Below are 16,864 nucleotides of genomic sequence, written 5' to 3'. Positions count from 1 at the left end.
AACGCATGGAGTAACGGCCACCTAAGCATTTTAAAATTTTTTATTTACATATCATTAATTTATTTCTTTTAAAAGAAAAATATTATACGTTGATTTCCTACTTTATCCTTTTAGTCGAAGGTATTTTTTACGTGTCAGAATTTATGCCCCATTTAAAGGGATATATTAATGCTATTAAATAATCAAAATTATATGTCCCTTTTTAAGGGATTATTAATGGATATTAACTATTAAATCAATATTATCTCCTGAATTTTGAATTTTGAACCATTTTTTTTATTTTTTTTGTTTCAGCTCACTTTCACTTGTATATTATCTGTACCTCATGTTGTTTATCTCCGGCAGAAATTTGCTGAACTTGAGGTACGTTTCACGATTCAACAAGTATACCTAATAATTGGTTATGCTACTTTAAGGAATGGTGTAACCATAAAAATATTGTTTCAAGTAGAGCTTAAGGATTTTATGATGGAGAAGAATCCATCATTTTTTCATTTTAGTGCTGAAAGAAGAACTCTTGCTTTGTATGTTGTGATCTTTATGATTACGATGCCATTTGAACACTACAAACATCTTGATTCTTTGGAAGAAAAAAAACATCTTGATTCTCTTTCCCAAATAAGGAGTCTCTCAAAACGGATTTTTTGATGGTTGAAGCAGAAAAATTGTTTCTCTACTAAAACCTAAATTTTCTGGGCTAAATATTTTTACGTTTTAGGTCAGAGTTGGAGATGGTATGAGGATTGTGTGTTAAGCTTGGTTTTGGCCTAACTTCTTTCTACCTCTCCTGTTTGGCCTATGTTGGTCCTTATATAAAAGGTTTTGTTATAGCCTAATTTATCTGACAAAGGGAATAGGGTCGGCAGCAAAGGTAGAGAAATTGAGAGAGATGTGTTTGTAGAATTGTAGGGGAATATGTGTTGTTATCCCTTCTACATTGTGTTTTTATTTATAGTAGTAAAAATGAGAGAAGATATTCCTTCTTCCCCAAGTAATACAAGTTGTAATAGGAAATGATAACTAAAATCAAATCTAATCTAGGATTTACACAATCACACTTAAACTAGGAAAGTTTACAACACTCCCCCTTGAGTGTGTAAATATTCAAGGTAGATTCAACATCATGCAGAAGTTGAGGAAGTCGACTCGTCGACACTAATTCTAAGGAACAACGCTTATCTCAATAAGGTAGGAACTTGCATAAGTAGTAAGTCTCACTAAAAAAACCCTAAGGCTATGGCAAAAACCTGATGAGGGACAAAATCCATAGTCTAAGGAAAAATGTGTGAGAAATGCAAAGTCAAAAGAAACGTCTACGATACGTCATCAGGGATATGGCCGGCCCAAAGTGGGTGCCTCATTAAAACTTAGTTAGGTAGCAAAACCCAGTGGGAAAAATGCTCATAATCGTAAGGAAAAAAGTACATTAAGATCAACCAAGTATCTTCAGGATACTCCCCCTGAGTTTGACACAATTCCATAGAGAAATAGTAATGTAACAACTCAAAAAGTTTACGTATACCAATTCCATGAACAAACTTCTGAAACGTCGTCTTCGGCAGTGATTTGGTGAAAATGTCAGCCAGATTGTCTTGTGAATGGATTTACGTGACTTTAATCTTCTGATGCTTTTGTTGTTAATGTGAAAAGAAAAACTTTGGCACAATGTGCTTGGTGTTGTCTCCTTTGATATAACATTTCTGGAGTTGTTCGATGCATGCTGCGTTGTCTTCAAAAATCGTCGTCGAGACATCAACGGCGGGATAAAGATCGCAGGAGCTTTGAATATGGCCCACTACTGCTCTTAACTAAAAGCATTCTTGAGTTGCTTCATGTAAGATGAGAATTTCAGCATGGTTAGACGAAGTGGCAACTAAGGTATGTTTAGTTGACCTCCAAGAGATTGTGGTGCCTCAAACGGTAAAGACATAACCCGTTTGAGAACGTGCCTTGTGCGAATCAGATAAGTATCATGCTTCAGCATAACCAACAAAACATCAACTCGAGAAGCAGAGATGTAGCATCACTCGAGGATCCATAGGGATAGAACAAGCCCAAATTCGTAGTACCTTTAAGGTAACAGAAAATGTATTTCATGCCAGTCCAGTGTCTGCATGTTGGTGCATTACTATATCTTGCCAAAAGATTAACATCGAATGAGATGTTGGGTCTAGTGCATTGAGCTAAGTACAATAAAGTGCCTATTGCACTTAGGTAAGGAACTTCAGGCTCCAAAATCTCTTCATTATCCTCATTCGGACAGAAAAGATCTCGTTTTCCATCTAGCGATCGAACAACCATGGGAGTACTCGAATGCTTCGATTTATCCTCATTAAAGCGGCGCAACACCTTCTGGGTATAGTTCGATTGATGTACTAGGATTCTATCCGAACAATGCTCTATCCCGAGATTGAGATAGTATCGAGTCTTACTTAGATCTTTCATCTCAAATTCCGACTTCAGGTGCACAGTAGTTCTTGCAAGTTCTTCAGGAGCTCCGATAAGGTTCATGTTACCAACATATAGTGCAACAATCGCAAATCCGGAATGTGACTTCTTAATGAACACACAAGGGCATAGTTTATTGTTTACATATCCCTAACTAGTCAAATACTCACTCAGACGGTTAAACCACATTCTTCCGGATTGCTTCAAATCATAGAGTGAACGCCTCAGCCGAATTGAGAGCGTGTTATAAGGTTGGGAAATATTTGAACCAGTCAATGTAAGTCATTCGAGAACTTTCATATAGATTTCCGTATCAAGATCCCTATAGAGATACGCGATTACTACGTCCATCAACTGCATATCCAGTTATTTGGAAACTACCAAACTGATAAGGTAGCAAAAAGTAATCACATCCATAACGGGTGAGTAAGTTTCATCATAGTCAATCACAGGGCGTTGTGAGAAGACTTGTGCAACAAGACGAGCTTTGAACGCATAATTTCGTTCTTCTTATTACACTTGTAAACGAAGACCCACTTGTAGCCAACGGGCTTCACATGTGGAGGAGTAGGAGCTACAGGTCCGAAGAACGTACGTTTCACAAGCGAATCGAGTTCGACTTGGATTGCTTATTTCCAATTTGACCAATCAGTTCTACGTTGACATTCATCAATGGAACGCGGTTCAATGTCATCACTCAACATGATCTCAATAGCTATTGCAAATGCTAATGCATCATCAACAATCATCTCATTTCTATGCCACACATTATCTAAGCTAGCATAATAGACTGAAATCTCACGATTCTCGTGGGGATGATTCGTCTCTTCAAGGACGCTTCCATAATCTAGAATTTCCTCATGAGTTGGATAGAATGAGTAAGCAATAGTCGGATTCACGGTAGGCTTTTCAAGACCTTGTGTCGTGGGTTTCCTCTTCTAATGGTGTGAATCCTTTGAACCAAGAAGTCTGCCATGCTTTTGTGTAGGGGCAGATGATTAGCTAGCCGCTAATGTACGTGGATCATCAGGATTGGCGTCCCGGGCCTCCAGAAGGGAAGTACATCGTACATTTGGTACATCCATATTTGCAAGAGTATTTGCAGCTGGAATATGTGATCTTGTCATGCACGCTAGATCGGTGAAAGCATCTGGAATGCTTTGAGTTATGCTCTGAAGATATAATGTGTGTTGCACTTCAGTTCTAGACTGATCGGTGCGGGGATCTAAATGAGACAAAGTGGGAATCGTCCACGATAATTCGCATCATTCTTTAGGAATGTTGACGTGTTTATCTCCCCCTAACGACAGGAAGACTATCTCATAGAAGTGATAATCCGTGAAACGAGCGGTAAACAGATCACCTTTCAAAAGTTTTAAGTAACGAATAATCGAAGGAAGATCATATTCGACATAGATTCCCATCATTCGATGATGCCTCATTTTTTTTTGTAAGGGCGACGAGATCGGCACATATATTGTACAACCAAATACGCGCATATGCGATATGTCGGGTTCGTATCTAGTAACCAACTGAAAGGCGCTAAATGGTTGTGTCGCAACAGGCCTCAGGTGGACCAACTTTGCTACGTGCAATATTGCATGGCCTCAAACAGCGATCGGGAACTTGGTACGCATGATCAACGATCGAGCAATCATTTGTAAACACTTAATGAAAGCATCTGCCAGGCCGTTCTGGGTGTGAACATGGGGTACAAGATGTTTAACTTCAAACCCAACCGACATGCAATAGTCATCAAAAGTTTTAGATGCGAATTCTCCAGCATTATCCAATCAAATAGATTTGATCAGATAATCAGGGTGGTGATTCCTGAGCTTGATAACATGAGCCAACAGTTTGGAGAATGCAGCATTCCTTATAGACAACAAGCACACGTGTGACCAACGTGTGGAAGCATCAACCAAAACCATAAAGTATCTAAATGGTCCGCATGGAGGGTGAATCGGTCCACAAATGTCTTCTTGAATCAATTGTAGAAAAATGGGAGGATTCAAACGAATCTTGTCATAAGAAGACTTAGTAATAAGCTTTCCCATTGAACATGTTTGATATGCGATTCCTTGGATCGAACCTAAACTTCGGGTTAGTGGATACCTGTATGAAGATTTGAGGATACGGCGCATCGCTATTCGTCCAGAATGTCCCAAACGATCATGCCAAAATGTAATTTCGTGCGCGGTCCCAGTAGTAGGGTCGGCCACATAGTGGCATTCTATGGGGCATATGGTCGTAGTATACAAATCACTCGGGATACGCTCCATCTTCCTTAGAATATGTTTTTGGCCATATTTGTAGGAAGTTATGCACAGAAATTCAACTCTGTTTTCTATGTAGGTTTCAATGTGGTAATTGTTATCTCTAATATCCTTGAAACTCAACAACGTTCTTCTGGAACGTGGAGAATAAAGTGCCTCAGCAATGGTTAAGATTGTACCATTGAACAACATTATACGTGTCTTACCGTATCCTTCTATCAGGTTGGATGGGCCTAAGAGGGTTGTCAGAGGTGTATTCTTAGGTATGAAGTTAATGAAATAGATGCGTTCAGGCAAACGTGTGTGCATGGTTACACTATCTGCTAGACAACTAACTTCCCCACTAGTCATACCTACAAGGAAAAATTAATTTGAATCGGTCACATGCATAAAAGTTCTAAAAACAAATATCAATTCAAAATAATTTCATTTATTCAAGGTTGGTAATTAATTAAAACTTAATATCCAAAAACAAATCACCAGCAAATAATCCAAACATAAAGGAAAATTGTTCAAAAATCAACCAAAACAAAGGAGGGGTTCGGCCACTAGGTGGAATTCGGCCCCATTGTCTTATTTCAACTAAAAAATAAGTCTATATCTAAGATTCTAATCTTCCATGAGGGTGGTATCCTCTTGAAAGTCAGAAACCTCTATCTTTGTAGTCTCCGGTTTGTCCACTCGCACGAAGTTTGATTCAAACTTCTTACGACGAGAATGATATTCATCTAACCTTCTCGGGAGCTCAGCAAACACGAGACCAATTGTCATTTGAACCACAGCAATAGCATATATCCGCATCTATGGTTTCAGGTGCTTTGCCCTTATTCTGAAAGTTTTGGGGCCTTGGGAGTGAGGTTTGAGCGCTTCTGGGCTTTGTTTCCTCCCTTGGATGGGCCTTGACTCTGTTAACCTTGGTGGGATGGCTTCTGGTCTTTTGGTGTTTCGAGTGTTGGTTTGTGTTATAATGTGTTTTTGGCACAACAGTCGCCCACTTAATGATTCTTTATCAACAGCTGGTTCTGCTTTTCAGCAAGAAGTAAAATAGAGATCAAATCTGAGAACTTAGTGAACTTCTTAACTCTATATTGTTGTTGCAGGACAATATTAGAAGCATAGAAGGTCGAATAGGTTTTCTCCAATAGATCATCTTCGGTCAAAGTTTCGTTACAAAACTTGAGAAGTGATTGGATTCAACAAACTTCAGAATTATATTCATTCACATACTTAAAGTCTTGGAAGCGCAAATGCTACCAGTCAAAGTGACCCATAGTGCACGTGGATCCTCATTAGCAAGATATTCAGTTTGCAGAGCGTCATAGATATGTTTTCGGATGAAGACCATAACAGTGGCTTTTTCAGCTTCGCCAACATGGTTGTCTGTCTCTTCTTCGATGGCGGGATGCAAGTTCTTTGCTGTGAGGTGGAGCTTCACATCTTGGACCCACTTGAGGCAGTTTCTTCCAGAGACCTCCAAAGAGGTGAAGTCGAGTTTGTTCAAATTCGACATGGTCCTATCACAAAATATATGGACAAGATGTGGTTAGTGTAATGGAGAAAAAAAAATCAATCCATTCACATAGAAGTAGAACATACAGGTTCTAATAGACATGTATTGGTTTAATTTTGCATGAAAAACCTTCGGGTTTTCATGGGTGATGTTTTTAAAAGAAAACTTCAGGTTTTCAAACAAGGCATGATTATAAGAAACTTCAGGTTTCAAAATAATTATGAACTTCAGGTTCATATATTCCTGCAGGCAAACACAAATATATACACAAAAAAATGCAACAAGAATACGCAAGAAATAGAACTTTTAGGTCTACAATTATAATTTAATTAGTTATTTGGACTTCGGGCCAAATTAAAGTGTGGGTGAAAAAAAATGAAACCCATTGGGCCTAAAATAATTTGGAGAACAAAACTCGGGTTTCAAAAAAAAAACTAAGCCCACGGATGGCTTTAAAAAAAAATGGGTGCCATGCATTCCAGGCCCTAAAATGGGCTGGGTTTGGTCTCGGGTGGGACTGTAGGCCCATGGGGGGAAGGAAAAACGGGACGCTGAAAGCGAGCCCCTAAAAATGCAGAAGGCCCGCTTTAGGCGGGTCCAAAAAAAATGCTTTTTTCTTTTCTTTTGCAAGCCGGGGGAAATAGCTGGGCCTTCAAGCCCAAAGAGTTTCGAGTCACTGCAGGTGAGCCCAAAGAAAAAAAATAGGCCGAGAAAGGGAGCCCAATAAGGCTCGGGTTAGGTCCAAAAGGCACCTCAACTGTAGCTGGGTGTGTTCGCCGGGGAAGAAAGCTGGCGCCACTGCTTCAGGCGGCCGTGCTTTGGGACGATGGTGCTCGGGTGACTTTATAGGTCATGGGAAACTTCAAAGGTGAACGGAGATTTGAAATAAAATCTCGGCATTCTTTGTAAAACCCTAAAACTTAGAATCAGGTTTTCAAAAAATCTAATGAGATTCAATCGAATCTCAGTCAATCGATGTCGGGGACGAGCTTCAGACCGTCAAACATGGTGACCTGAGATATGAGGATGGGCTGCAAGCCACCCTGCGATATTGGAGACGCCGTAGAGGGCGTCGAGTTTCTGGGTTTTAACCTGGAACTGCGGCTTCGGCTTGGGGACTCGGTGTGGCCATCCAAGCTTCATGATTGGTTCAAGGCGCATGGTCATGGGTTCGAAGAACCCATACCGTGATTCCCAATTTCTTTTTTTTTCAATTCAAATATAATTCAATTCAAAGCATATTCAATTCAATATTTTAATGCATGTACATGTATTTGATGCAATTCATGGCAAATATCAAATTCACATAATTCAATAATCATGAATATAATGCATATACAATTTATATAGAATCTAAAATTTGAAAAACGTAAAGTTGGGTCATGCATTATGGTAAATGTTTATGCTATCAGGGCTGCAAAAATATCGAGATAAAAACCGTTGTTTTACCGTTGATTTGAAAGAACCTGATTGCATGATGATATGGATGAACTGGTTTGATGTAGAAAAAAAAAACTTCAACTTCAGATTCCTAAGCGCAGCGGTAGAAGCGTGTTGATAACGTATTGTAGCCTATTTTATCTGACAAAGGGAATAGGGCCGGCGGCAAGGGTAGAGAAATTGAGAGAGATGTGTTTGTAGAATTGTAAGGGAATATGTGTTGTTATCCCTCCTACATTGTGCATTTATTTATAGTAGTAAAAATGAGAGAAGATATTCCTTCTTCCCCAAGTAATAAAAGTTGTAATAGGAAATGATAACTAGAATCAAATCTAATCTAGGATTTACACAATCACACTTAAATTAGGAAAATTTACAACTGGTTTGCTTTTTTTTTTTTCTTTTTTTTTTTTTCCTTTTTTTTTTTACACTTCATGGTGGAGTCGCTTTCATTTTTTATAGGTATCGAAACACAAGTTATATGGTCTACCACGAGTATACTGATACATAAAACTTTACGCGTTACAATTATGTAGATAATAAAATATGAAAATGGTATAACATATAAGCATACGTATGTGTATTATCCGATAACTTTCCTAAAATAACATTTTGCAAAATTTGGCCCTTTTTAAATTATTATTTAAAAAAATTATTTTTATTTCTTCGATCATGTTGAAAACGTGAATTTTATATTTATATTAAATGTGTGAAATAACGTTTCTTAAATGTGAAAAGTACCTACATGTATACACATAGATGTATGTTGAAGTTTTAAAAACGTATTGTTTAACAAATCATTAAGATTACTTTCAGTAACACAAATCTCTTCAAAAAGGGTTCTCTCTTTCTAAAGGGTCTCCCTTTTTCGTCCTCTAAAGTTCTCTCTATGTGAAAAACAAACCCAGGAAACTTTCGCCGTTGGCCTTAACCTTTGGCTTGGGTGCCAGAGGCATCCACCCCTCCTTCCTCTTCCTTTCTTCCTTTCTTCTTTTCCTCTCTCTTCTTTGTTTCCCCTGAGTTTTTCCTCAATTTCTCTCTCCTTTGCCCTATTCATCTTTTCCTCCCCTCTCATCTCCTCTGCTTCTACCCCCTCCCTGCATCCCCCTCCTCTTCTTTCCCATTTTTCCAGTTTTTTCCCTTCCCTTTTAATTCTCGGTTATTCCCTAAGTTTAATCTCAGTTTTCCTTGAGCCAAGTCTCAACTATCCTGGGCTTCGTGCCTATGTCTTTTAATTTTCCTTCCTCCCTATTCCTTAGTCGTGATATTCCATCTCCACCCCTACCAGGTGCTCAGATCAATGGGCTCCGTTTAGAAATTGGATATAAGATCTACTTCTCTCCCTCACTTCCCCTCCCTCAACCGACATGTTGGATCCCCATCAATGCTAGGTATTATGTGGCCTTCACCACAATAAGTGTATTTTACATACCCCTTAACCTCACTTTCTACCCCTAAGATACTTTATTTGTATATATTTGCAGGGATTTGTGATAGGGACTTGGATCTGGTGTCTACTTTCTCGGTTCGAAATTTGGCTTCCTTTGAGGATATGGCGGCAGTGGCGATCTGGTTTATGTTGCTTAAATTAGGGTTTTCTCTTATTTGTTTTTTCAGCCTTTGGACCTAAGCTTATGTGGGCATCTCGTTGTATCTTGGGTTACAGCTCTCATTTTGCTTGGGCCTTTTATTGTATATGTTGTTATTTACCTGACTCTTTTTTAGCTTTGTACTAGTTTTTAATATATTGGAAGTACTTCTTGAAAAAAAAAAAAAAAAAAAAAATCATTAAGACATGCATAGAAAACCACATGCCCTGAGCTTTTTAGTTAGTACATCCTCCAATTTCGTCTCCACATGTCCATATTATGTTTCACCAATAGGAAATGAGCATGTTTATCAACGCTTAAGTAATAATTCAATCATTAAGTTTCATATCATTTAGTTTACAAAATTTTGTCTACAAATTTAGTCTACCTAGCATTACTCAAAACTTAAAAACATAGTTTAGTAACTACATTTAGTTTTTCCAAAAATAAAAATTGAAAACCAAAACAAAAAACTGAAAGCAAAATTGTTATTAAACTATTCCTAAGTTGCACATTAGAACGAGTGGTAAATTGTCTGTCCTAACGGGATCTGGCGGCTCGTGTTCTTATGTATAACTTAACCGTACACTTTTAATGTGCATTAGAGAAAAACTCGTAGTTTCAACAATTCCTCAAACCCCAAAAAGGGAAAGGACATACTCAATAAGCCCAACAGGGAGGGCCCATAATGCGGCCCAAATATCTACATAAGGCTGACAAGCCCAAGTAACAAATCAATTCCGTCAAACACATTAATCAATATGCTTGAACAACATGCACCCAAACACTTCACATCTGCGTTTGTTTTGTTTACCAAGTCATTCATTCAAATACTGTTACAATCTATTACAAACGGTGCAACAGCTGCTCTGTCTTGCCTCGCGTCTGATACAACTATTCCGGCAACGAAATTTAGTTCCTATGCATCGTCCCCGTCACTACCACTCATGCTAGGACGAGTATCAACAAAGAACTCTCCGGAAAAATCTACTTCGTCTACGATCCTCCCTCTGTACTATGAAGGTAAAGTAAGAATGACAGCTGCGCACATTATGCATCGACCGAAAAAATTAAGGGAAGGTTATACCTTTCAAGGATGAACTTTCCCTCTTTATATTTCTGGCTGTTCTCGTGTGCAGATTCCTGGACGTGGGATAAAAGAATGTTTTGAGGAGCATGAAGTTGAAAAACTATGCAGTATACGACTCTGGTAGAGTGTGTGCACCAGAGAGAGAGAGATTACATATTTCCAGCCAACGATTTGGCCACAAGAGCAGCAAAATATATCTGCAACAGTATGCAAACCCGAGAGCATCATCCTCTCCTCTGATGTTCCAGCAGTGGTATTCACCCTGGTTCACAAAATCCAATGCATAAATCAATATCTACTGGATTGCTGTCTGACATAAGTTACTTAAAAAGAACAATTGAAATGTCATTAAGTCGCGGATGGAATATGAGATGTCATTTTTATCTCACTCCACAGCTCTTTCCTAAAATACAAGCAGCCAAAACTTATTAAACTCTACTAATCAAGTCCTCAAGTTGAAGGCATACGGTTACCCATACGGTCAAAGGAGAAATTACTTGCACTATATCAAAAGTCTACTGAATAAGATAAAAAGCATCAACTTCTGAAGTGGTAAAACTTTCTGAAGTGGTAAAACTGAGCAGTAACTGGAAGTCAGTTCCTAATGGTTAAAAAAAGTTTCAGTTTCTCCTGTTTCCCAACTGGTTTTCTTTAGGGTGTTCATTCCCTTAATTATTTTTCAATTGATCTTGGCTTGTTCCTTCTATTCATAACAGGAAATACATTCTACAGGGTGCCAAGAGTACTACGAGTTGGGATGGCAGGTTGGTTCGATGTTAGAGTAGAAGTTGGACATCTTTAAATTCCTACCCACAAGGAGATCACTGTCCTAGACGAAGAATTGTGAAGCCACCCTTTAAAGATAAGTCAGAACCTTTCTCATCAATCCAAGGAGTGAAAAAAGCTTGATGAAGACAACATATGACTATCATGGTTTACTGAAACTTGAATATAGCACTATTTGTCTAGCGTATCCGAGCACTTTCCTGGAAAGCAAGTGCCTAAACCCAAAAAGAACAAGGAAACAAAACAATCTTGAATAAAAGGCACTACATACACCACTTCTTTTATTATTAGTAGACATCAATCTTCTTCATTGTAACAAAAACCAAGGTTGGAAAAACCAGACTTCACTAAACAATCAGGAACTCAGCACCAGCAATTCCCTCCACTAGTAAGCATAAAAATTGACTCCTTGATCCTAGTCATAGAGATTTCTATTGAAGAGGTAGGTCCACAGAAAATTTGTCCAACTAAAAGCCACTCCAATATCTAAAAGCTAATCTTCTTTATCCATGTTTCCACCTAGTGGTCCCGGATTGACGGCCCCAACTTTACCAGCAATGATTCTGCATACATGTTACAAGTAAAGCCCACTGCAGCACTGCCCATCCACCAGAGCCATCAACTCAACACAACCCATATTCTACAGTCATCCCCGAGCAGCTCGCCTACTATCATTAGCATTTTCGGTTAATATACATCAAACTGGTGGAGAGGTTATGAAAATAACCTCTCAAAGACAGATGGAGAGGTTATTTTCATAATCTTTTCAATAAAGGACATGAAAGGAGTACTTCTTTGGGGGAGTTGAGTAACTCAAAAGAGTGTAGAAACTACTCCTTTTACCGCCGAATTAGGAAGGAAGAAGTGGTTGTAGCTTTGAAAAAGATGAAGCATAGAAAAGCAGTGGGCCCAGATGATATACTGATCGAAGTGTGCAAAAGTCTTGGGAGAGACGGGTATAGCATGGCTAATAGACCTTTTCAATAGGATTTTGAAAACAAAGAAGATGCCAAATGAGTGGCGAAAGAGCACATTGATGCCTATCTACAAGAATAAGGGCGACGTACAAAATTGCATGAACTATAGGGGTATTAAGCTAATGAGTCATACAATGAAGCTCTGGGAGAGAGTCATTGAGCATAGATTGAGGCAAGAGACATGGGTTTCGAGCAACCAATTCAGGTTCACACCAGGGCGCTCAACCATGGAGGCAATCTATCTCTTACGAAGATTGATGGAAAGATATAGAGATAGAAAAAATGATTTACACATGGTCTTTATAGATTTGGAAAAAGCATATGATAGGGTCCCAAGAGACATTATTTGGAGGATTTTAGAGAAGAAAGGAGTACGAGTAGCATATATCCAAGCTATAAAGGATATGTATGATGAAGCAAAGATTGCCGTAAGAACTCATGAAGGACAAACCAAAAGCTTCCCCATAATTGTAGGGTTACATCAAGGCTCATCCTTAAGTCCTTACCTTTTTGCATTGGTAATGGATGAGTTAACGGAACATATTCAAGATGATATTCCTTGGTGTATGCTTTTCGCAGACGATATAGTGTTGATAGATGAAACTCAGGAAGGGGTAAATGCGAAGCTTAACCTTTGGAGAGAAGTGTTGAAATCTAAAGGTCTTCGCCTAAGCCGATCAAAGACAGAATATATGGAGTGCAAGTTCAGTGCAAATGGAGGCCAAAATCAGTTAGGGGTGAGGATCGGAGAGCAGGAAGTACCAAAGAGCGACCGCTTTCGCTACCTAGGATCTATCTTGCAAAAGAACGGAGAATTAGATGGAGACCTCAACCATAAAATACAAGCTGGATGGATGAAGTGGAAGAGTGCATCAGGTGTGTTGTGTGACCGCCGTATGCCATTGAAGTTCAAGGAAAAATTTTATAGGACGGCAATAAGAACGACGATGCTGTATGGCACGGAATGTTGGGCGGTGAAGCATCGGCACGTACATAAAATGGGTGTAGCGGAGATGAGGATGCTTCGTTGGATGTGTGGGCACACGAGAAAGGATAAGATTAGGAATGAGGATATCCGAGGTAAAGTAGGAGTAGCCGAAATTGAAGGAAAGATGAGAGAAAATCAGTTATGGTGGTTTGGACATGTGCAAAGAAGGCCTACTGACGCTCCGGTTAGAAGATCCGACTACGGGACACAGGTCCAAGGCCGAAGGGGTAGAAGAAGACCTAGGAAAACTTTGGAAGAGACTCTAAGAAAAGACTTAAGAGTACTTGGATCTAACGGAGGACATGACACAGAACGAGCACAATCGCGTTCTAGGATTCATATAGCCGACCCCACTTAGTGGGAAAAGGCTTTGTTGTTGTTGTTGTTATACATCAAACTGGAACCCCCAAAGAGCACGACTATTAATGTTCAACATCTAATTAAACTCGAGTAGATCTTTCTCAGCAAAAGAAAGTCTTTTAGCAGAGCAGATTAGCATTACAGAAAATGCATGATCTTAGCTAAATTCACAGGAAAAGTTAACTCTTTCCATTCCTGGGAGATGTTACATCAAATTGAAGAAACTTCTCCATGTAAACAAACGTTACTCAATAGCATGTTCTTGTTCGCCTAAACCAAAGATCACGTAATAAGTAGCTTCACTGCATCTTGCCAAGGTGAAAGCCACTCTTATAATTACTAGATCCTTGTACATTTCTAGGGCTAAGCTTCTAACCATTTTGAATAACCTAATTCAGGAATTTTAATGGTGTCCAATAGGACTTTGAAGAACCCAAGAGGAACTGAATACTTCTTTCCATATAACAATGTCAGAACGGCTATTTACATACATTGCAGTGACAAGATGTACTAGTTGATAAATACAGAATCCATAAACTGAACAAACTTAAAGCTTGATAAATATAAAACATATATCTGAATCAGATCAGATATCCATGAAAGATGAAGAACTCACGCATTATTGAAGAGGTATGCTTTTCCTCGGTGGCAACGAAAAGCCTAAACAATCACAAGGGAAAAATGAGACCTGAAAGAATGTAAAAACCCAATAGAGAAGTTTAAATACATATGCTGGTGATCACAAACAAATAAGACCTAGCAACTCGATAATGGTGACCAACATACCAGATTGCACAGTCCTCAGAGTGGTAAATCTTTGCACTCCTACAACACTAAACATCGAAAACCCGAAAAATCTTCTAATTCTTTCTTACTTTGCCTATATTTGTAAATCAAAGACGATAAATTCACAACATAAGCATTAGAAAACTAATCAATAAGCATTTACTAAAAAATTTACCAAAAAGCACTCTGAAACTGAAATTAGACGATTCAACCTAACTTTCTATGCATTTACATAAGGTCCAAATCAGATAAACTAATGCTGATGAACATATGAGGACAAAAAGCAGAATTAAAAAAGCACTTACAAAAAAAAAGCTTCAATAACTCAAATTTGTGTGACAAACTACAGTTACTGAGGAACAAAGAGAGAAACTTTTACAGTGATTGATGATGGGTAATTGTTGTTGTGAGTGAAAGATGCAATCTTTGAGCAGAAATTGAGAGCAAGAGTGAGAAAAAGTTACCCGAGAGACACAGTCGGAGAAGAGGGCCAAGTGAGTTTTGCAGAACTTGCATCTGTAGCACCTTCCCTCCAGCTCTACCACAAATATCCTTCCCATCTTCTCTTTCCTCAGCTTCTCTCCCTTGCTAGTTGCTAGTCAATAAGATTCACTACTCCGAATACATATATGTATATCTCAAGGATTCGGAACCAATATATACATGTTTCTGTTAGCGTTTTTTTTATATATGAGAGAGAAAACAGGATGGGCACACAGTGCCACTCTGCTTGTTGCCAACACCCCAATCATTTATTCGTGACAAGTGTGGATTAGGAAAGGAGTTGCAGTAGATTGGGACTTCTTGTACCAATGAATTTGTTTCATGTAAATTATTTTTATAAGTTAAGGTGAAATTTTTTTATGATGTAATCTGCTATTCAAATGACGTTATTTATCCAATTTACACTTTAAATAATAAAAAATAAACTAACAACACAATGCTTATGCTTATACCACGTTGCAGGTGGATTGTCAAGGTCATTTCCAAATTATCGCTTCCGTGATGAGTCAAATATTTTCTTTTGTAATATAATATTACCAAAGAAAATTATAAAATATTGTTACTTTTTTATGCGTCACTTGATATGCTAATTAATTAATACTTAAATCACCAGCCTGTTCAATTTTTACTTGGCCAACCCAAAAGGTGGGTCATACAATATTGAGTAGGGGTAGCATCATCACTAATATAATTTGAGTATAACTATTCACACCGATATTTTTACTTCTCATATACTCTTCTCAACGTTCAGCTGTCAGATCGAATAAATTGAAAAACAATGATCAAAATTATTAAGGACTTATGAAAGGTAAAAAAATGTGCGTTACCTTTTTCCTATAATTTACATGCTTTTTATTTTTATTTATTTTTATATATTTGGGTTGGGGTTCTAGTTCAGCATTGTGGGTAAGCAGCCAATACAGAGTAGTGAACTTGGCCCATGGACCGCATCTCTAATTGGGCCTAGTGCTTTGGTCTATATTGGTCACATCTTCGAGGCTAAGTACATATAGGCAATTTCAACTCTAATAATAATGTTTTATAACACTTACGCTACTAAACAGTTTGTGGTTCAAGTAGTTAAAGTATTCAGTTAGCCGTACGAGATTCTTTGTTCCATTTTCCCACTCCAATAGAGAGAGGAGATAAACAAGCAAATAGTCGACCTGACATGATGACATAACAGATGAATCGGTTTAAATATCTATGTTTATATGTTATTTCAAATTTTGATATTTTGGCTTAGAAAATCCTTAGTGGATATGGCCATTTAGATAAACACCAAACTAAGAAGCTCTGCCCTCCTACTTTCCGTGCCCTCTTGTTTGTGTAGTTACGGTTAAATCACGTTAATATTTTATATTACTATTTATTTTTGTCTTATTATCTCTACAAAAAAAATAATATAAAATGTTGACTTGGTTTAACCGTGACCTCACAAAATATGAGGGTACGGGAAGTGGGAGGGCAGAGAATCTACCTCCAACTAAGAAAAGGTAAACACCATCACTGCCCAAACCTCCAAACTGTATGAATTATTTAATTATTATATAGTTTACAGCTAGTTTGGGGTTGCTGTTGCGAAAAAAAAAAAAAAAAAAAAAACTGTTTTTAGAAGTAAGGGTAGAACTGCTTTTGCTTTCTACTATTTTGAATCCATGATTTTGACAAAAAAACACTTTTTTTTTTCATTACCAAACACAATTGTAGCCCCAACTTTAAAAAAATTTAAATAAATAAATAAACTGTTTTTAAAATAATTAGCAATATCAAACCAGCTCTTGGTTTTTTCAGTAAAGTATTTTTTTATTCCCCAAGTAGCATATTAGGATAATTAATAAATAAATAGTAAGTAACCATTTACCACAGTGATCAAACTAAATTAAACCATTGCATGACGATATAAGTCTGAACTCTGTCGCCGACAAATCTAACATCCATTCTAATAGAATCTTCCGTTTGGCACAAAAAAAATACAAATAAATCTCCCACCGGCCAAAAGAGAAGCCCATATCCGTACTGGCTCACCTGAGTGACAGCCCACAAAGAACAATAGCCGCCCTAAACCCACATATTTTAATTTAATTTTTTAAATTTACCATTTATTGCG

At 37.9% G+C, this 16,864-nt stretch overlaps 1 protein-coding gene across 1 annotated transcript; it reads right to left on the bottom strand.

Moving 5' to 3' along the window:
• Positions 1–9,882: 9,882 nt before the first annotated feature.
• Positions 9,883–15,024, bottom strand: LOC137715643 (Yippee family putative zinc-binding protein). The gene is made up of 5 exons (XM_068454984.2): positions 14,715–15,024; positions 14,081–14,124; positions 10,507–10,615; positions 10,351–10,406; positions 9,883–10,273 (listed from the first exon to the last, which is right to left on the bottom strand). The coding sequence occupies exons 1-5, from the start codon at positions 14,808–14,810 to the stop codon at positions 10,183–10,185; spliced, it is 396 nt and encodes a 131-aa protein (XP_068311085.2). The 5' UTR covers positions 14,811–15,024; the 3' UTR covers positions 9,883–10,182.
• Between the last annotated feature and the right edge of the window lie 1,840 nt (positions 15,025–16,864).

The sequence above is a fragment of the Pyrus communis genome, chromosome 3, assembly GCF_041283825.1.
Source record: "Pyrus communis isolate YQ-2024b chromosome 3, ASM4128382v1, whole genome shotgun sequence".
NCBI lineage: Eukaryota > Viridiplantae > Streptophyta > Magnoliopsida > Rosales > Rosaceae > Pyrus > Pyrus communis.
Note: the sequence above shows the minus strand (reverse complement) of the source record. Positions and strands in the feature narration are given on the sequence as shown.